The sequence below is a fragment of the Lates calcarifer genome, linkage group LG9, assembly GCF_001640805.2.
Source record: "Lates calcarifer isolate ASB-BC8 linkage group LG9, TLL_Latcal_v3, whole genome shotgun sequence".
NCBI classification, from domain to species: Eukaryota; Metazoa; Chordata; class Actinopteri; family Centropomidae; genus Lates; species Lates calcarifer.
The window spans coordinates 14,462,063-14,483,592 of NC_066841.1; the positions used below are offsets into that span (position 1 = coordinate 14,462,063).

The 21,530-nt window shown below is 39.8% G+C and overlaps 1 protein-coding gene across 1 annotated transcript; it reads left to right on the plus strand.

The window, feature by feature from the left end:
- The first annotated feature begins 1,474 nt into the window (after positions 1 to 1,474).
- On the plus strand, positions 1,475 to 20,395 carry slc45a2 (solute carrier family 45 member 2). Its single transcript, XM_018662289.2, has 7 exons — positions 1,475 to 2,427; positions 4,348 to 4,524; positions 11,139 to 11,506; positions 14,030 to 14,173; positions 16,136 to 16,259; positions 17,649 to 17,854; positions 20,140 to 20,395. Exons 1-7 carry the CDS (start codon positions 1,956 to 1,958, stop codon positions 20,359 to 20,361), a joined length of 1,713 nt encoding a protein of 570 aa, XP_018517805.1. The 5' UTR covers positions 1,475 to 1,955; the 3' UTR covers positions 20,362 to 20,395.
- Positions 20,396 to 21,530: the final 1,135 nt, after the last annotated feature.

The window sequence follows — 21,530 nt, forward strand, 5'->3', positions numbered from 1 at the left end:
TGTGACCTCTATTCTAAATCTGACCTTTAATATAATGTTTTACAACCAATCAGACATTGCAGGTTAAACTGTTGGAAAATGGCACATCTCTCTGGGCTGTCCTGTCACGCTGATCACCACTGATTTGTACACCAAGATTAATCCAGTGCTTTTAATAAGGGTATATATGTGAAGAAAAATGATCATTCAGAACTGAGAGTGTAAGAGTTCAAAGGTTGAAGTTGGGTAACCTAGTAAAGATGTTGGTCAAAAATCAAATGAATGACACACAAGGAATGTTTCTGTGTCTTTTACTTGCCCAGACACTGTGCATCTGTTTGTGTGATTGAGGCCTAATGATATTCTTGTGATTTAGAGGGCTGGTCTGCTGATTCCTAGAACAACGGATACCTGATCCTCCCCTGACCTTTCCAAGGAAACTATCTTTGATAACGGTCAGTTTCGCCTGTAATGAAGCTCACAGAGAAGAGCAAGTCAGAAATGTTTTTTTTAAATACTGTGTTAAGGTCACAGCAGCAGCAGTTCTGTCTCTCTCTGGCTTCTCCTCAGTTTGAGAGCAACAAGATACAGATCAGCACACTGACAGTGAGAAGAATAATGAACACAATCCCAGCAAGAGTGGGCAGAAAGGTGTCATTTTCTAAATATTTTTTGATGATATTTCATGATACAGGCTGTAATTTCTTCCATATAGTTAGACAGTCAGTCAGCTAATTAGTTAGTTAAAGAAGTTAAATAGTTATAGAAATGAGAAACCTAATACTTAAATACAGCAATCCCATTGTTTGAAGGTATTCCTTTGCATCATCTCACTTCTCTTAAGAAAAAGCACGCATTCAGTTCAGAGTAGCACATGATCATCTGATGACACATGCAATAAGTGACGAGAGGCAATGAGTAAAAACTACTCAGGTCCGGCAGACTTTTACAGCAGAGGCAGATCAGAATGTTAATTTTGACCTGATGATGGTGTTACATTAAAAATTAAGGCATCACCAAAGTGGTTACAGTTCATCCTCTTGGCACAATGAATGAGACATTTCAATAAAATCACAGATGAAAACCCCATGGTGGTGCTGGACGAGAGGCCTGGGGACTTCATCATTACCACCAACATTACCATCCAGAGCCATGACTAAAATTAGAATTCATCCTGATTAATTCAAGTACAATTTAAAGTGTGGAGCAGAAAAGAACTGTTAATTGTGAAAACAAATTCATTAAAAAAAAAAAAAAGATAAGCTACTGATTTTTTATGATGGAATGCTGGCATGAAATTATTAAAAGGCACATTTGCATATGTTTTACATGTTTTTACATGTATGCATTTGCATAATAGACACACAAATCAGATATCTTTTTAAATGTATTAATTAATGAGTTAATTCCGGTGGCTACAGTCTCCTCACTGAGAGAACAGTAACTAGTTACCAAAAAAATGATGCCACGGGCTGATCATTAGTGTCTGTGGAAACAATGGAATAAATTACCCTCTTTACAACTCCCATCCCTGCTCACATGCACGTAATTCCTCACACACACTCCTATGAACTGCCCCGGGCCTTTGCTACAGTACTTTCAGGAATGAAGACTGGAAAGAGACATCCACTAATCTCCTAAATACACCCACTTCTTTCTCTCCTCCCCTCTCATTCTCCTCTTCATTGAGTCCAGCTCTGCTCTGCTCAGACCAGGAGGCAGACCCTCACATGTGAAGTAAGGCTGTGTGGATCTTGGACTCATTGCTCAGCTATGCAGTAGAGAGGAGGATTATCCCAAGCTGAGCACCGGTGCAAGGACTGGGCATCTGGCCATTTATCCATTACCTGGCTGCCTGAGATAGACGCCACCATACTCTCTGACTTTGTCTGTTTTCACCCAGATTTCCTCTTCATTCTTCCTCTTCCTCTCCCTCTCCCTCTCTCCTTCTGCCCCTCTTCCCCTCTCTCTCAACCATGACTCTTTTATCAGAGGACCAGTCTGTGAGGCCCCAACCCTGCCGGCTCTCGGAGCCAGGCAAACACATCCGCACCTCTTTGCACCAGTTCTCAACAGACTACAATGGCTCCAAGGAGGAGTACATGGACAGTGGGGAGGGCGCGGTGTTCGGAGCCGTGGAGCCCCCCAGACGCTCTCGGGGTCGCCTCATCCTCCACGGCCTGGTCATGTTTGGAAGGGAATTTTGCTACGCCGTGGAGGCAGCATTCGTCACACCGGTGCTTCTGAGCGTGGGCCTTCCGCGCAGCCTGTACAGCTTGGTGTGGCTGATCAGCCCCATCCTGGGCTTCCTGCTCCAGCCCGTCATCGGCTCAGCCAGTGACCACTGCCGCTCGGCTTGGGGCCGGAGAAGGCCTTACATTCTGACCCTGGGCATCCTCATGTTGCTTGGAATCACCCTGTTCCTGAATGGAGATGCAGTCATCTCAGGTGAGGGGTAGGTTGGGAGTTGGGGGTGGAATTTGAGAGGGGAAAGGAAGAGAGGAAATCAAAGATAGACTTCAATAACCAAAAAGTGAGAAGGGGAGGTACTGTTATATTTTTAGTCTTGTCATATCAGAAAGTGAGTTCTTATTTTGGTGCCAACTGTGCCTTTGATTCAGAGGAAATAAGAGCGAATGAATAATTACAGCAGTACTTTCCATTTCAGAGAGACAGATATATTGTAGAACATACTGTGAAAATTTGACAGCTCTTTAATCTCAGTTTTATACATGCTCATGTTCGGAAGTATGAAGAATAAATTTGACTCGTCTTGTAAAACTCAACAAATTCAAGGCAAACACATAAAGGTTTTATCTCGATGTTTCTGTCAGGATGTGAGCACTAACTGTTCCCGTTCTCCGTCTTGTCCCGTGAAGAACATCAGTCTGTAACTGTCCTTCTCTCACTGTTAAAGTGATTGTGACCTTCTTTCTTTTTTTTTTGCCCTCAAGCTTCTTCTTTATCTCTCGGACTTTTAAATAATCAAACTCCGAACTGTATCAGTACCTGCTTGCTCGCATGCAGATTTGGGGGAAAAGTGACATGTCCTCGTGACTGAAGTTAAATGTGTGACTCGTCGGGGTGGGCCTGACCTGATGCCCGCTGGCACAGACAGATGATGATGAGGCATGACTGAGAAAATCTTATTGCAAATTTGGTTTAAAGTAGGGAAATGCTGATAATATTTAAATGACCGAAACATTTTTGTGGGAATCTGCAGCATCACGAGGAGATCTGTGCTCAAAAGATTCTGTGACTTTTTACTTCAGAAAAGCTAAGCATAGTAAAGTGAACTCTCTTGGCACATGAACTGCTTCGCTGCAGAATCACAGAGCTGCTGAATGGCTGCCCACTGAGCAGCTCCATGGGATCAGCAAGGAGTTAAGTGCATATTGAATCTTTTTTTTTTTTTTACCTGCTTTGATTTTCACAGTTGACTCTGGGGTCTGGAATCATGGGGCCTGAAACACATCACGCTGTATTGATAATAGCTGTAGTTTGTAGGCTACTGTAAATTATAAAAACACACGATCCTTATTCCACTCAAAAATCTGACATCAGCTTATTTAAAAAGCACTTTTGCTCTCTTGAATACTCTGATTGTTGCTTGAGTATCTATGAAAAAGGCTCTAGGCTTTATTATATTCATCACATGGACAATAAAGTTTTTCTGTCTTCTGACGTACTCAGGATAAGCTGATTATATTTCAGTGTTTCTCAGGGTTGTAGTAAATGCCACAGGGATCATGTGACATAGTGTTTGCATTGTTGTAACCACTCCCAAGTCTAACCTGAAAGAAGGAGAACAGCTTTGTGTTGCCAATGACTTGCCCTTTAGATTCCAAATTGTAATTTTTCTTTTGTTCAAGATGCATGTAATCTTCTACTAATGTAACTTTTCTCTATACAGTACATCAGCAGTGCAGTTTTTAATTTTTGTGTCGTTCATCACTTGCTAAACACGCTCTCTTACGTAAATCATTAAATCCACTCCATCATGTTTTAATTTGTTTTGCTGGTGAAATGTTGTTTTTCTTTAGTACCCTTCATTCCATTTGAGGAGAAGACAGAAAAAGACTGGACGTGACGTTCAGCAACAGTCAGCTTTTGAAATACAATTGTTACCTGTCAGACTTAATTGGTTTTCTTGGAAGAGAAAAAGAAAAAACGTGTTACTGTTGTCCAAGTGCCTGTCAATGTGCTTTTCCACTGGGACTCTTGTTCCTGGAGAACATGTGGATCTTTATTCAAATTACTCTTGCAAGTCTGATACTTTAAGACCAGTAAAATGAGTGTATTAATGTGGATTTCAATCATTTCCTGTGGTGCCTAGTGGCTGATGAAATTTTTTGTTCTGTTTTGCAGCACTAGTCAGTGACAGGTCATTGAGGAGGATATGGGCCATAGTGGTGGTGATGTTCGGAGTTGTGCTGTTTGACTTCGCCGCAGACTTCATCGACGGGCCCATCAAGGCCTACCTGTTTGATGTATGCTCTCATCAAGACAAGGAACGAGGTCTGCACTACCATGCCCTCCTCACAGGTTTGTAATACACATCATAAACACACACACAATGCTGTTATACTTCAGTACTCACTGCTTTTGTATTTACTTTATGCTTATTTCCGCCATAAATCTGTCCTTGGCTGTCGTTTCCAACGTGCATCCTAATGGATTTGCTTTGAATTAATCAGTTATTTATTTGATGAGGGTTTCAGCTGCCTCGTGGGCATTTTATAGCTGAGCAACTCACATGACACATACTTATGGTGTATGGCAGCAATTTTCTGAGTCAAACTGGATGTTCTTATGGAGTGACTGAATGCGCAACTGAATGGGTGGGTGGGAACAGCACATTAGGAAGAACGTGTGAAGATTTCCACAAACTGTGCTGCAGTCTTGTGTGTTGTCTGCAAGACTGTGCACAAGATGCATGTTTGTCTTTCGATAAGTGTTCGTGAGAGGTAAATGAGTACTTAAAGGAATAATTAGGACATCTTAGGAAAGATGAGGATAGATGAGAGCATTGATGCCAGTCCACTGAGTCCTGTTACTGAAGACTGTGGTCAGTGGGCCTTTGACTCTGAGCTGCTGTAATGAATAGTTATGATATGAGTGCTCTCTCATTGTGATGAACACAGATAATCATTTCCCACATTCAAAGTCTCCCTTCTTTTAAATGCTACCACATACCTTTTATAATATGTCTCTCAGAGAATCACACACAGTAGGTTTGGCTCACACTTTCATGTAGGACTCCTTTCACTCTGTGGAATTTGTGAGTGTGTTTTACATTGTTTTCATGACGGATTAACCCATACACACTTCACCTAAATGTGACTAGATGGATGAATAGATTCTCTACTTATACTGTGAGATATATGACAGCAAATCATTCAGGGTTAGATGCAGTAAAGTCTCTCCATATGGTCATACTATGAATTGAAATTTTATTTATTTCATTATGTTTTCTGGGGAGGAAATCAAGAGCGCTAAATATTGCTAAGGCAAACAAGGCTAAAGTTGCATTTGTGCCATCCCAATGCATTGCTCTTGGAGAGATTTTGGGATGTCCATATTCTGTTCAGTGTCACCTCGGTCTGCATTTTGGGAAATACTCATACTCATACTTCAAAGTGCAAAGTCAGTGTTTTCCAGATGGTGGATCGTAATATAAGCTGTATGTAATCAAGCAACCCATATCTGAAAGAACAGCAAAGAAAAAGGACACTCATGACCTTTCATTTCCCCATATTATATAGCTAATCCTTCAGCAGGTCTGTGATATTTTAATAGTGGTTAGCACTGATTTACAGCAAGTGCAGGATCAAATTTCCATTTAAAATGTTATGCATAACCTTTTCTTTCCCAGGTAAGGATGCATTGTAGGTCATGTGCACAACATGACTTACAATCCATCAACACCTGTGAAGATCCTAAAGATTAGAAAATGGCTAAATCTGGTTTTGTGAGATATGTGTTTTGAGATAATTGTTAAGGAAAACCTTTTTTCCTAATATTTCCATAAGATAACATTTGAAACAGTATTGACTTGCTCTATTGCCTGACAGAAGAACTCAAGAATTCTTGTTTTGAGGTGTTTTGTATAAGAACAAAGTCCTTCAGATGCCAAAAAAGTACCTTTTTGACATAAGACGAACTATGTCTGTAGTTTGACTTAGATAATAATGTTATAGTAATGTTAATAATAATGTTTAAGTTAGGATTACAATGATTATTTGTCACAGTATATGTGAAGAACCTCATATTTTAGTATCATTCTTCTTTCAAACACCATCTGTGAAGCACCATAACCTCAACAAATATTTCCTTAAGAAATACCTAAAAATATACAGGATCAAGAAAATATTTTTTCATACAGTGCTTGGGGGCAAGATGATGTTTTTGGTTTTTGCGCGCCAGTGGTGCACTCAGCTGTCAGCAGGCACCGGGTGGTGTGAGCATGGTAGTCAGGCAGTAATCCACCCCTGAGCTAGTCATGTGCTGCAGTCATGGGTCTGGGCTGAGAGAGACAGAGGCCAGGCACATGACTCTTTAGACGCCCCTGCCACCACTGGTATGTGAGCCTTGGAGAAGTAATTTGTGTACTTTTTTTGTTTGTGCTTTTCTAACTAGCTTTTCTGAACCTTGGGAGTAATTGCCGCCTTAGACCCCTATTATCTATACTTCTTGTACAGCCTCTGATTATGTGAGGGAGTGGACAGTCCTTTTATTATTTCTTATGTAAGGTGTTTGAGACCACACAGGTTTCTACAGCAACAGGTTAGGTAAGCTATACACAATTTATGAGTCACCTATAGGCCCCAGCAGCTAGCCGCACTCTACGCCTCAGACTAAAATATTTCAACAACCATTCAATGGATTTTCATCAAATCTGGTTCAGACACACATGGAGCTCAGACAATGAATCCTCAAGATTTTAGTGTTCCTTTGCCTGCTCATCTAGCAACACCATGAAGTTGACATCTGTGGCTTGGAGTGAAATGTCTTAACAGCTACTGGATGGATTGTTGGGAAACTTGCTACAGCATTCACAGTCCCCTCAGGATGAACTATAATGGCCTTGGTGAACCCTTAGCTTTTCCTCCACCACCGTCATCAGGTCACTGTCTGAATTTGTCCATTACTTTGGCTCGTGATCAAATACCTTCAAAACTATTGACTTTCCCATCAGCCACCGTTGATTTTGCATAGGTTTATACACACTGACTATTTTGTGAAGTGATCCCCTCACTGTTCCAATACACTTCAATATGTGCAACAATAAGTTAATAAATTATTATACAGAACTGCTGTGGTGTTTAACGTCAACTCCAGTGGTTCAGTGATACTTTCTGTTCCTGTTGCTGGTTTAAACTGTTTAGTTCAGTACAGAACTAGGCCTCCGCAAACACTGATTCTAATTTTAAGAACAGCTAGGTTCCAGTAGCTTTTGTGGTTGCGGAGGAAGCTACAGACTGTGTATCATAGTTAAGCTGTCAATATCATTCTCTTAAAACTTACTGGAGGTGAACAAATCACGCAACATCGCCTCCACTGCTTCTTCCTCACAAGCTGATGAGTATTTTACTCGTTAGCAAACATTGTATAAGTAAGAAACTTCCACTTTCTTAACCAATTTACCTGATGCTGTGCCAAGCAGCACTTTGTTTTTGTTTGTATCTGTAATCCTGGAGGCCAGCGACTTAGGTAGGAGGGATCCCACAAAGTAAAGTAATGGATAATGATCTTAACCTCCACGGACATGTATCCATAGCAGGTAACGACTGAACTTAATGACCCGTGACTGCAATGCTTTTCTTTATTGTCCCCTGTTTCGCATCACTGGTCAGCCCCGCTTCGACTGGAAGCCCACAATACATTGCAAAGCAATTTGCACATATTCTATCAAAATGAATGTGGGCGAACTTCATGCTCAGTGATTATCCACCGTTTGTCAAAGACACTGGTGATTCAGTGTAGGCAGTTCATTTTGATTTGGAGTACTGAATACCTCTACATTAAACTAAGATGGTGAACATGGTAAACATTATACCTGCTAAACGTCCACTTGTTAAAATGTGTACTGATGTTTGTGGTAAAAGCATCAGTTTTGAAGTTGATTTTTTAGGTTGTTTCCATAAATGTACATGAGCTACGCAGGTCGCCTTCTCAAGTGAGAACTCGCGTTCAGCCTTGCAGAAAACAATTTTTGCTGCTGTAATACTTGTAGGCCTATTTAAATCCTGTTTTGCCTTGATGACATTAAACACCCCAGTTCCGCAGCGCTATCTTTGCTTTTCTCTGTTGCACTGCACTGCAATAAAAGGTCTAGAGTTATTGCAGGGGCAGAAAGGTGTCCTCAAGCTGACGTTAATGATATAGAAGGCAAGTGGAGAGGGATCTTGAATCTGAGTGGTTGATGCAGCACGCACACAGCAATGTTCCAACCACAAGCAAAGTGTGACGCCTGAAGTGGTTTATTACTGTACCTGCCAGTTGCTAGTTGCTGAAATGTAGAAAAATAGTCTCCATTTTAGATGGCCAACTCTAGGGCACTGCAATTGAATGAGTCAATCAACCAAGCAAATACATTTTTTATTTCATTTTGTTGTTTTCATTTACTGCATGTTTACTTGTTGAAATCCATCGACACAAGGCTTGTCTGTGCGCGCTTGCATGTGTGTGTGTGTGTGTGTGTGTGTGTGTGCATGTACTATAATGTAGGCATCTGATCACGATTATGGGAAGCATCAGTCAACACAATGGTTCCTCCTGCATCAGTTTCCCCTGACCTTCAGCAGATGAATTTCTCCTTTGAGAATGGTATTTTAAAAATCACATCAAAACAAAAATATTGACTTGATTTTTAGATCTACTTCGTTGCATAGTAACAAACAGGCTGTTTCATTTATATACTTTGCAGACAATCTGCATATAAAGGAGTGAGGACGCAATGTGGGTTTTCTCTCCATCTGTCCAAATTATGACTCATGCATGACGCTGACATAACAAAGCTTGTTAAAATGCTCACTAAAGAAGTGGTCACTCTCTCACCTTTCTTGAAGCTGTCAGGCCTCAGCATTTTAACGTTCCTTTTACAGCCAGAGGAAGAGGCTGTGTTGTTGATGAAAGCCAGTGAGAGCAGAGAGAGAGAAAGAGAGAGAGAGGCGAGGGACTTATCTTCCCTCTGAGTGAAATCAGAGAGCCTTCATGTCAACGACAATCCAAATTCCTGATGGGCCACATCCACCTCCCGGATATTGAGTTTGACTCATGGTGTCTAAAATATTTAACTGTGCACAAGTGAAGTGATAAAACTAAACAAATAATGTCCTCTAAACTCTGTCATCTAAAATAATAATGTGGTATTCATCATTTAATGTCGCTTTGTGCTCCACGTCGACAGAAATTATTTCCTAATTGTGCAGAGATTGCATCACATGCAACACAGAATCATTCCAAATTGTATTATATTACAATATTGTCTTATTTTTCTGTTTGATTGTAGGATATGTAGGATGCAGCAGTACACCTGTAATTTCAAACTGAGGTTATAGAATAACCTATGAACACCACAGCTTTGTTGGTTTCTGCCTGGGTTGTGTCTAATGCAGTGTGGTTCCACATGGCAAGGAACTGTAAGAAACCAGATTGTAAGGGTACAAGAGCAGGTATAAGATGAGCCATACTACCTATAAGAGAAGGTGAAGTGGCTGTCCTTGAAAAACGATGCAAATGCAATACATGCAATCAGCTATATAGCAACCTTGCCTTAAAAATGGGAAAGTGTTTATAACTTGGCACAACTCTGGAAACTAGAGTTTCAGTGATCGATTATATGATCTGAAGGACATGCATTACGTCAACCTCTACGGACCGCATCCTAAGAAGTAAATCATCGCCCACAAAATTGAAAGATTAGAGACTTTTCCAAAGAATATGGAAATATATATGGAGCTGTATGGGTGCAACATAATATCATTGCCCAACATGACAATGATCCCAAAACACACTACAACAATCATGCAAGAATTTTTAAAGAAGAAAGAACCTGGGAAAGTATTACTCCTGACTGCAATCCAACAGAAAACCCTTGGAGTATTTTAAAGTGAAAGGTAGAGCAGCAAAACCCCTGCAGCAAAGAGCAGCTGAGAAGAATCGTCTGTGAAGAGTGGCAGAACATCTCTCTGGTATCATCCATGCCCAGAGGATTGAATCTGTTATCAAAAATAAAGGTGGACATACAGTATATTAAACAGAATAAAAGAATGGAATCTCACTGATGAAGAGTGTACTCGTTGCACCTCTTACATTTTTAAATATGGACCTTTAATCGTACTTTGATTAGCTGAACATTTCTGTTTTTCAGATGAATCAGCTGAATTTGCCTCTGGTTTTAGTTAAAAACATAAGTATTCTGTGTGTATTTTAGGAAATGTAATGACTCACCATTGTTATGTATTGTAACTATGCAACAGTGTAATAATACACAATATATTGTTTGTTAACTTCTTCTGTTTTACCTTTCTTTAAAACAGGACACAAGAAACTTCTTTATCCCTTATACTGTGATGTAACAGAGGAATAAGAGGAGAACATTTCTTTCCATTTTAAATTTACGTCCAGTACTGTAGGTACATTCACATAATTAGCAAGTATTACCCTTCACAGTGTGTTGCACCATTTCAGTGGCAGCTGCTACAAAAGGAAAAGCTGTGAGCTAGAACACTTCACACATGTATGAGATGACAGATAATGATTCCATTTAATTAAACATTAGTAATCTTTCTTTTTTCTTTTTTTTTTATTCATGCACTGTTGCACCAAACCTAAAACCAAGAGACACACTGAAGTACATCCAACAAGCTCAGCACACATTTCATTTTTAACTCCACCTTTTTTTTTTTCACTGTTCACACAATCTGTTATCTGTTCTTCTGTTAGCATATGATGTTAATGCAAGTTATTTGCACAACAAAACATATATTGGTTTTGTTTAGTTTGCTTGTAATTTGCCCTAGCTATTCTCAGCTGTTTTCAGTGAAAAAGCTGTCAAAACCTGCTGTACACTAATGGCAGAATCTAATGGTGTACTCACTCTTTAAAACAATTGCACCTGCATAATGTCTTCACTTTGCCTTTGTGTGTTCCAGGTCTGGGCGGAGCGTGTGGTTACCTGGTGGGAGCTATGGACTGGGGTCATTCTGTGTTGGGTCAGCTGCTGGGCTCTGAGTACCAAGTCATTTATTTCTTCTCAGCATTGACCTGGGGCATCTTCCTCAGTGTGCATCTCTTCAGTATTCCAGAACAACCTCTGGGCAAGGACCGATCTGCCTCTGACCCTTCACCTCCCAGTGCTCTCCGACTACTGGGGTCCCACAGTAATGGATATGGAGCATTGGCTAAAGAGCCTGTCTCTCCTGTAGTCCCAGCATCTGTACCAGACCTCAGACCTAGGTCCTTCTCTGCTCTGGGGGAGGCCAACTCGGTGACCTCTAGTGCCAAGCAGCCAAACAAGGAGGTTTGTGATGTGAAGGTGTTAACAGTGCCCCAGGAGGCAATTATTTTATCATGTGTATATATAGCAAGTGGAATACAGTGTTGATTTATTTATCGATCCATTCTCTGAACCACTCATCCTGCTGATGCTCACAGAGAGCACTGAATGCAACAGTAAAGAATGGAAAATGGATATGTAATCTAGTCATACATTATAATGATCCAGAGCATCCATTTTCATTTTCTGAACGGACAATATGTTGCTGTATGTGTTCTTACGTGGGCAGCTGTGGCTGTGTCCTCCAGTAAGAGGGTCGGTGGTTCAGTCCCTGTCAAGAGTGTCCTTGGGCAAGATACTGAACCTCCATTTTGCCCCCGCTAGATCATCAGTGTGTGATAGAAAAGTGCTGTATGTTTGAGTGGGTGCATGTGGCTTTTAGTGTAAAGCATTTTGAGGGCTCACTAAGATTAGAAAAGCACTATATAAATGCAGTCCAGTCGATTTATGTTGCACATCAGGTCATGGTCCACACACTGACCACCAATTTGATTCCAATTCTGGCAGACTGTGAATTTCAGTCTATGACCTTCCCGCTGTGAAAAGACAGCACTAACCACTGAGTCACTCTTCAGTGTAATCTCACAAAGTGATACCTAAAATAAATACAGTACAAGTAGGGCTTAAAGAAGTTTGATGAAATGAGAAGCACTGCAACTAGAGGAACGCCTTGAAACAAATATTTAGAAAAGCAGTCACAACAGTACTGAAAATGATAAATAGGCAAATAGTTATCAGTTCAAGCTAAAATTAAATCTAGGCCAATACTTCCCTGCAATACTTTTGTTTTTTCACTATTGAATTAGTGTCAGAGTTAGTTCATAAGACCTGCTGTCTGACCAGTTTGGAAAACAAAATATATATCTGATCCAAATCACCATACTCTGAGGTGAAGTGAAAAAGTTGCTGTCATATGCAATAGTGTTTAAAAAAAAACAAAAAACAGGAGAACTACTCCAGTTGTTCTCCAGGAAGACGTTCATAGCATTGCACTCTGTTGTTCACATTAAACGTGCCACAAACAACTGTGTAACAAATGCAAAAAGAAAGCTGAGAGAGAGGTTGCCTGGCTTGTCTCTCACCTCGGTACAGCCAACCAATAACAGCATGAAGTGGATGTTAATGTCAGATCACTGGTTTCAAGTCACAGAAATGGTCAGACACAGCTAAATGCTAAATGTCAGCATGTTAACATGTTCCCTATGACAGCGTTAACATTAGCACAGCTGAGGCTGAAGGAGAAAACTTAGTGTCACCATAGTGATTATAATTTACCCAGAGAGGAACATCAATGTCTTAATAAAACTTCATGGCAATCCAATAATTGTTAAGACATTTAACTCAAAACTAGAGATGTTGCCCTCATGGTGGCACTACAGGAAAAGTCAAGGGATCACTAAAATCATTAGGATCCATCCTCTGGGGACCATGAACATGTGTCCAGAAATGGAAAATTATCCAATAGTTGCTGAGATATTTCATGTTGGACCAAAGCAGTGAACTGACCGACACTGCCATCCTTAAAGCCATGCCAGTCAAAAATACTGTTCAAAATACTGTTACTTTGAAGCTGCTTTGGGGAAAATGGGAATATTGAGGGTATTCAGGTTCAAGTGGTTAATTAGTGCTATGCTCTACAGAGGAAATGCTTCAAATAACCTCATGAATCTGTTTATATTTTAATATGAATATATCCTGTGAACATAAAATTTACATGTGAAACAATTTCCTGCATTATACATTAAGGTGGTTAGTGAGTACTGATGAATTCATTTTTGATCACATAAAATCTGGTCATCAGTCAATCACCATCAATAAATGATCCACTCCAGCTGAGTTGACTTCTGTTTAATATGTTTGTGATGAAGAAGATGTAGAGTTTGTATCATCTTCCTCCTTAAACTCAATGTTGTAGCTGTGCTTGAATATAAAGATGCTTGATTAATAATCTCCAGCAGTTCATGCTTTTGCCTTCATCTCGCCCTAATTGCTGTATGTGTGTGTAAATTTGTTAGCATTATTATTACTGGAGAGCAGCAAACAAAAAATATTAAGTGTCATATGAGATCAAATTTGATTTAATGCTTTTAAAGTTCTCTATAAATCAAAATATTTCTAAAACTGCCATAGGGTGATATGACTGATTGCTTTAAAGAGATTAGTTTGTCTTTTAATCCCTTATCATCTTCTGTCTCCAAACCTTGAGGGAGGTGCGTAATGTGTGCACTGAGATCTCTAAGTCAAATCCCTTAATTCATTCTAATTATGGTCCTTGCGGTGCAGACTTTAAAAAAAAATTTATTGTTGAATCTTTTGAACTGTCATCAATCGTGGGCTTAAGCGCCACAAGCAACAAAATACCAGGCGAGTAATGGTTGCTATGAGAGAAAAAACTGTTTTAAGTATTATTTTCATTTCTTAAAATCTTGTCAGTGTTGTTGCTGTTGGTGGTGATGTCTGTGATGATGTTTGTGTGTATCTGTGCAGGCCCAGAAGAGGATGACATTCAGGTCGCTGATGAAAACCATCATCAGTATGCCAAGCCACTACCGCTACCTGTGTATCAGTCACCTGCTGGGATGGACAGCTTTCCTCTGCAATATGCTCTTCTTTACTGATTTTATGGGACAGGTATTGATGTGTGTGTGTGTGTGTGTGTCTGCATATGGGTGCTGTACATGTGGTCTTGACTCTATCTATTTCAAAAAGTCACTGCATTAAAAAAACAAAAAACAAACAATCCCATTTGAGACCTACCTGTTCCAGTTCTGTGCAGAGCTTCTAATCGCTGCTTATTTTCCTCTTATCACTTATTTTTAAGTGATTTGCAGTCATTATTGCCATTGAAGTTTCAATGGCTCTGTGTTCCTGACATTATTTCTGGCATTGCACTTTCACGCTGATTTTTATTTTGATAATTGAAATGTCGGGCATTTCCTTGTTGCAGCCTCCCAAATGCAATTTCCCTTTATTGTAAAGGGAATGTCAGACAGAACAAGACATTTCAAAATGCTACCTCGGGCTCTTGGGAAGTGTTATAGGCTTTTTTCATAAAGTTTTTTTTTTTTTTTTTCACACACTAGTGACCTGAAAGGAAATGAGGGTGGAGCGAGATGGAGGGTGACATGCAACAAAAGTCCTGTGGTTGAACTCAGACCATTTTATAGATTAAGGAAGTCATTGACTAGTCAAAAAAATCATTAGTTGCAGCCCCTTTAAATTTTACTGTACTACATCTGCATATTCTCTGAATGAATAAAAAAGGACAAAATGCAAATACTCTGTCCAAACTCAAGCTAACAAGATAGTTAATGAGCTTTAGAGGTGTTTTTTTTACTGTTGGACAGGGCAAAGCTAGCTGCTATTTTCCCTGCTTTTTGTCATTGTAAACTGAACATCTTTTTGGGTTTTTTTCCTGACTATTGGTCAAAATTAGCAATATGAAGACTTCACTTTGTTGCTCTGGGAAATTGGGCCATTTTTCACTTTTTTTTAACATTTCACATAATGATTTATTTGTCACCCGCCTAATCGATAATAAAATGAGGCCTTATTTCCAGTCCTAATTACGACTCAATGTCAAATGAGGCAAAGGGAGAAAATGAGAACAATAACGCTAGAGGTGAAGAACAGCACAGTGCAATGTGTATCTGCATTCAAGCTCCATTAAGTCCTGTTTCTGTCGGGGCAGACGGGGGGTGAGGGTGGGGGAGCAGTCTGTTGTTGTGTGTAATCTTCTGTTGACATGAGTAATAATGATGAATGCTTCACAGTTTTGCGGTGTGCATGCTGATCAAAGGATGCACTTCCCACCATGACACACTACACACTGTCATGGTTCATTAAGACCTCATGCTCTAGCATGTAATCTACAAATGCAGACATTGTTATCAGGGATAAGAAACGTATAGTCAGTGGCTCCCCGTTGAGCTGAAGGGATAGTGCCTGTTTTTTTATATAGATAAAAATATGTATTAAAGGTTGGCCAACATTTGATGTTTGTGTCAGGAGAACTGTGTGTGTGGATCTTTTAGGATTATTTGACTGCAGTGCTTTGGGAACACATTATAAAATAGCATGTAGTTTACAGTGTGATTTCTAGTATAAATCAGGTACCAGTGAAAGAAGACTGTAGGGAACAAGAAAGTACCAGGGGTAAATTAAGTTTTGAAATACTGTGTATCTCTGAGAGATGGAAAGAGAGTTCTTATTGTGTAATTGAAGAATAAACATGAGAGAGCAGTCAACATTTGATATTATGCCCCCCATACCTTATTTTTAGAGAAGTAATAATTAATTAGAAATAATAATTACTAAGATGATCTATGTTTGATCCACCTACATCTATATGTTATATTTTTACTTGTGTGTAGTTTTTGTTCCTCAGATTTACTAGTACTGTACCCAGTGAGTGCCCAAAAATACTTCAGAGTTTACTTTATTTCTCCTCTCCTCAAAAATACTCTAAGTAGTTATTCCCTTGTTCCCCATAGTCTTGTTTTCTTCCACTGTCCCTACATTTAAGTTTCCCCTGAATATGGTGCGATGTATTTTACATTCTCATCTTCACATATTTTTTTCTCTTTTTTGCAGATTGTATACAAAGGAAATCCTTATGCTGACCATAACTCTACAGCCTATGTCACATATGAGAGAGGAGTAGAAGTAGGCTGCTGGGGACTGTGTATTAATGCTGTGTCCTCTGCTCTCTACTCCTGTAAGTAAATGTGCCACAGTGGCAAGAATAATTATGTGAACCCTTAAGAATTACTTGTATTTATGTGTAAATATGACTTAAAATATAGTCAGATCTTCATCTAAGTCACACAAATGAATAAACACAATCTATTTTAACTAATAACACACAAATCAATGTATTGTTCATGTCTATATTGAACACATCATTCAAACATTCACAATGTAGGTTGGAAAGAGTACATGAACCCTGAAGGTAATGACATAAATAATGGACCTAAGGTTGAATTAGAGCAGTACCGTGGAGAGACCGTCCGTTATGAATTAGGGCTGCTTTGCCACTTCTGGGCCTGGGCAGCTCAGCACCATTAAGGGGAGAATTAATTCCCATGTTTATCAATGTATCTTTATGGGATAATATCAGGGTGACTGTCCACCAGCTAAGGCCCTGTAGAAACACTCAAGTAAATCTATCACTAGACTGACTTCAAACAAAGAAAATCTGCCTTTTAGAGTCAGAGCCCAGACTTTAACCCAGTAGAGGTGCTATGTCTGAGCTGAAGCAGTTCTGGGTGGCATAGTGATGCAGTGGTAAACACAGCAAGAAGGTTCCGGGTTTGAGTTGTGCCATGTGCCTGCATGGCTTCTCTCTGGGTACTCCGGCTTCCTCCCACAGTCCAAAGACATGCAGGCTACATTAACTGATGACTCCAAATGGTTGTTTTTCTCTGTATGTCAGCACTGTGGTAGACTTGCAATCTGTCCAGGGTGTACCCCGCCTCTCGCCTGGTGTCTGCTGGGATAGGCTCCGGTCCTTAAGGATCCACAGCTGCTGGAAGAGCTTGTTTGAGGTTACTGCTGCCAAAGGAGACAGTGATTAAATGCAAGGGTTCACTTACGTTTTCCACCAGCACTGAGAATGTTTAATGGGTGTGTTCAGTGTAGAACATAACATAAAACATTCAAACTGTTTGTATGTTATTAGCACATTGCGTGCCCTATGCTTGTGTGTTGGATGAAGATCAAATCACATTTTATGATTAATTAATGCAGAAAACCAGATCGCAAAAGGTCACATAGTGTTTCCTGACATTGCATATGTGTGTGCTTTCATTTCACCATTAGCCAGCCTCTGCAGTGACATCATTAGCACCTCTGTGAATGACAGCCTGACAAGCTTGTGTAGGGGAACAGGTCGCAGTGGGCAATTATTGCCTCCCTCTCTTTTTGCATCAGGATCACAGCTTTTAGCCATTCATTAGCCTGCACCGCCTGAATGAAATGCATGTTTTCCCAGAGGGATGCTAAGCTGTATGCTTAAATCCAAAACACAGAGTGTGAACTGGCTCTATTTATAGCCTGGATGTTGGGCTTCTCGTTGCCACTCAAACCTGCGTTTGTGTGTTTCCAGATGTGCAGCGTTTCCTTCTCCCATACATTGGCCTGAAAGGATTATACTTCATGGGCTACTTTGTGTTCGGTATGGGCACCAGCCTGATTGGTCTCTTCCCCAACATCATTGCCACGCTCATCCTCTGCAGCGTGTTCGGCGTCATGTCCAGCACGCTCTACACCATCCCGTTCAACCTGATAGCAGAGTATCAGCGTGAGGAGGAGGTACTGTGCTCGTTAAAGAGATGTTTTTCAGGGTTGAGATGCATGGGAGCAAAAAAAAAAAAAAAAAAAAAACCCCCACTGTGCTCTAAACAAAGAGAGCTGGGGTGTGTGCAGTCGAAAAGTAGAAAAAAGGGTTTGCACACCGATATCAGTTAGAATGTTCTTTTTCCTTTCATTCTATTTTCAATGTCAAAATGTAGCATAGAGGAAAAATGCATAGCTCCTTTGGCTAGGCCCTCTTCGGTGTGCAGTAATCCTTTAGTTTCATGGTGGAGTCTTTTAATTTTGAAAACAAACAAAAGTTATGATTTATTCAGTGTTACTCACCAAAACTCTTTGTGTGTCTGACAAATGTATTGAATACATCTCTGCCTTTGCTGGCACATCACCACCTGTAGATCACTGGAATAATGAGATACCACTGGCAGGACTGTTTATTGTTCCACTCGTGACATACATGCAGGAGACAAACAAAACACTCATGAAAAAACTGCTCCATAGCACAACATGATTTCAGTAAGACTCCACAGGGACCCAGCTTCCCCCCTGAGCTAAATTTTTAGTTTGAAAACCAAATGAAAGGAACATCTGACCTGATTTGAGTGTGCACACACTTTTTGTACTTTCAGGGTAAAGATGCTGGAAAATATTTGAATTGCATGAATGATAATTTCAGTTTAAAGGGGCACACTAGTAAGTTAATATTTAGTATTTTCTGAAACGACCCTGAAAATCCTCTCTCAAAAGACATTTTTTGTAATTGTTTGTCGTAAGTCAGTAACAAGACTCCACCAAAATTAACCATGCATAGAATTGGGCTATCAATGCTGTTTTCTAGGAAAGCTTTACATTACAACCTTCAAAGTACACTTTGTTGTGCTACAGGCTAACAATAAAAGAATTAACTGAACTCTAAATATAATTGATACAGTGGGCAAGGACAATATCTTACAGAATGATGGGGTCACAATTTAACAGGAGGTGTTTATTCACATGTACATGTGCCATGGGTTTTAAAAATTGGAATATTTAAATTCATGTTCAGTATATAACATTAAATACTCTAGGGTACTATGTTATTTTACAATGGAATAAGACAAGGTGATGATTCCAGTGGTGACATGTCAATCTAAAGACTGAATAACACACAACAGTTTTTCTCAATTCTGTCACTGAGCTTATGAACAAATCTCCAACAATTAACATCTTGACATGAGTAAAAATTCCGCCTGGTCTCTTTAAATGTACTAAGCCTCCTGCCCAGGAGCTCTGGGCAGCTCATCCGAGAACTGCAGACTGTAATATGATCGCAGATGCTTGGTTACCAAGTTCCCAACTGTAATTCAAATGGAATTCAAAGTACTGAGTATCAACACCAAGCACACATAGGCTAACGGCTAACTGAACAGAAAAAATACAAAGAAACTGTGCAAAAGAAATCCAATGCAAAACACTAAAATAGATAAAGAAATATCCAAAAATCATAATTGTCAATCAAATATACAAATGTCCAGATTTCAGTTTACATTAGTAAAGCTGTAGACCGGTCTGTTCCCTTGGTAGACCACTGAAGTTGACTCCTGATATTGGCAGAACAAAACTGGAGGCGGCTCCTGAATGCAACTTTTTTGGCTCCCACCTGTTGAGATAATTTATGTTTGTCTTATTTAAAATTCACGACCAACTCCCTGACATTTAAGATGTAAGTGTACAGATCAGGAAGTAAATAAGATTTTCACCTGCTGTTTATAACCTCTGGATAAAAGGTAACTTTTGATTTTGCTGCACAAACAAGAGAGACCACATTAATTTGTAATTTTCAACAGAATGACTTCCATTTTGAACATTATATTTGGCAGCTGACAGCTGGTCATAAATTTACGGCAAACTGAATACTCCAAACTCAGTTTATACTCAAAAACAAATAATAAACTACAATATCTTTAAATAGCTGGTGTTAAAAACAATCAATTACTGGTAGAATTTTTTTCAGTAGCCATTTTGATGTGTCCTGGTATGTTCAGTCAATACCTTATTAAGTTGAATCACATCAGATGGTGATGAAATTCAACATGAAATAGCTGGGGAGCCTGAGGAGATATATGAGATGGTCTCTTAATATTTTCCAAAGCTGCATCTAAACCCAAGTGTTGATTGCTTTCTGCCACGGACATCTCTGGTAATAGAGAAACCATTGACATCAGATATTGTTATCTCCTTTTTTTTTTCCTTCCTCGCCCACCTCTTCTCTAATCAACCCCCTCACTACCTTGCTGTGCTTCCAGGAACAAATGAAGCTGCGGGGAAGCAACCACAGTCCACGTGGCACCGGGGTGGACTGCGCCGCGCTCACCTGCATGGTCCAGCTGGCTCAGATTATCGTGGGCGCGGGGCTCGGCGCTCTGGTCAACTTGGCAGGAAGTGTGGTTGTGGTGGTCCTCTCAGCTTCGACCATGTCTCTGTTTGGCTGCATCTTCATCGCCCTATTTATCAGATATGTGGAATGACTCTGCTCGTATGAAAGTATTTTAATGGTATTGTTTTAATAAATAAAGATTCTGTATTATATCCTTAAAATGTTTTTGATTCTTGTGATTCCTATAAGAACTTTAATGACCTGAAACCATGTTTCCTTGCATCTATATATACAATATGAATCTCTGTAGCTTCGCTGTTCCACATTTATAATGCTATGTTGACACATTCAGTGGCTGTTCGCCTCTGCCAACCAGTTGGTCTCCCCTTCTGTTCCTGAGTTATGCCGCTGAATAATGGCCAGAGAAGTGCTCATCAACATCATAATGTTGCAGTGAAGTTGACCTTTGACCTTTTGGATATACAATTTCATCACTTCATCATTTCATCCTATCAGACATTTGTGTGACATGGGGTCATAATTAGGAATGAATTCTTGATTTACTGCCAAAAATGCTTTTGATGAGGTCACAGTGATGATGACCTTTGACCTCTGCTCGCCAAAATCTAATCACTTCATCCTTGAGCCCAAATAACTGTACGTGCTGAACTTAAAGAAATTCCCTCATGATGTCCTTGAGATATGACATCCACAAGAGTGGAACAGAGGGACAACCCAATAACATGATGGAGTCATTTGGATATTGCACTTAGCCATTGTAAATTTCCCCATTGTGGGACTAATAAAGGATTATCTTATCATATTGCAAATATATGGATTTGCTGTTTAGCCTTGAATAATGTATATGCAGGGTTTGACACTGGAAAGCTGTCATGTACATATAAAGATGATTTTGTGACATTACAGCTAGTTCAGAGCTGATCCTGATCTCATTATGCAACTTATGCAAGTGTGATGTGTAAAGGTGAAGCCTCCAGTGCACACACACACACACCAAGACTGGGCTTTTGATCGCAGGAGGAAACGTTTTGTGTCGAGCAATTAAACTTTTGAAATGTTAAGTAATTGCGTATTAATAGATTGTAGGTTTTGCAGCGAAGGGGATAAAGTAAATGCCATTTCAAACATTTTTAATGAGGTAACCCCCAAACGATTACACAAAGCAGACTTATTTTTTTATTTTTAACATGTTTTAAAACATGCCTGGAGGGGATCTTTAAACTTTTCAAAACTTACTCCCACAAAGTAAAACGTAGCCGGGCTAATTTAGCCATTGGCAGGAATTGAGTTGCACAAGAG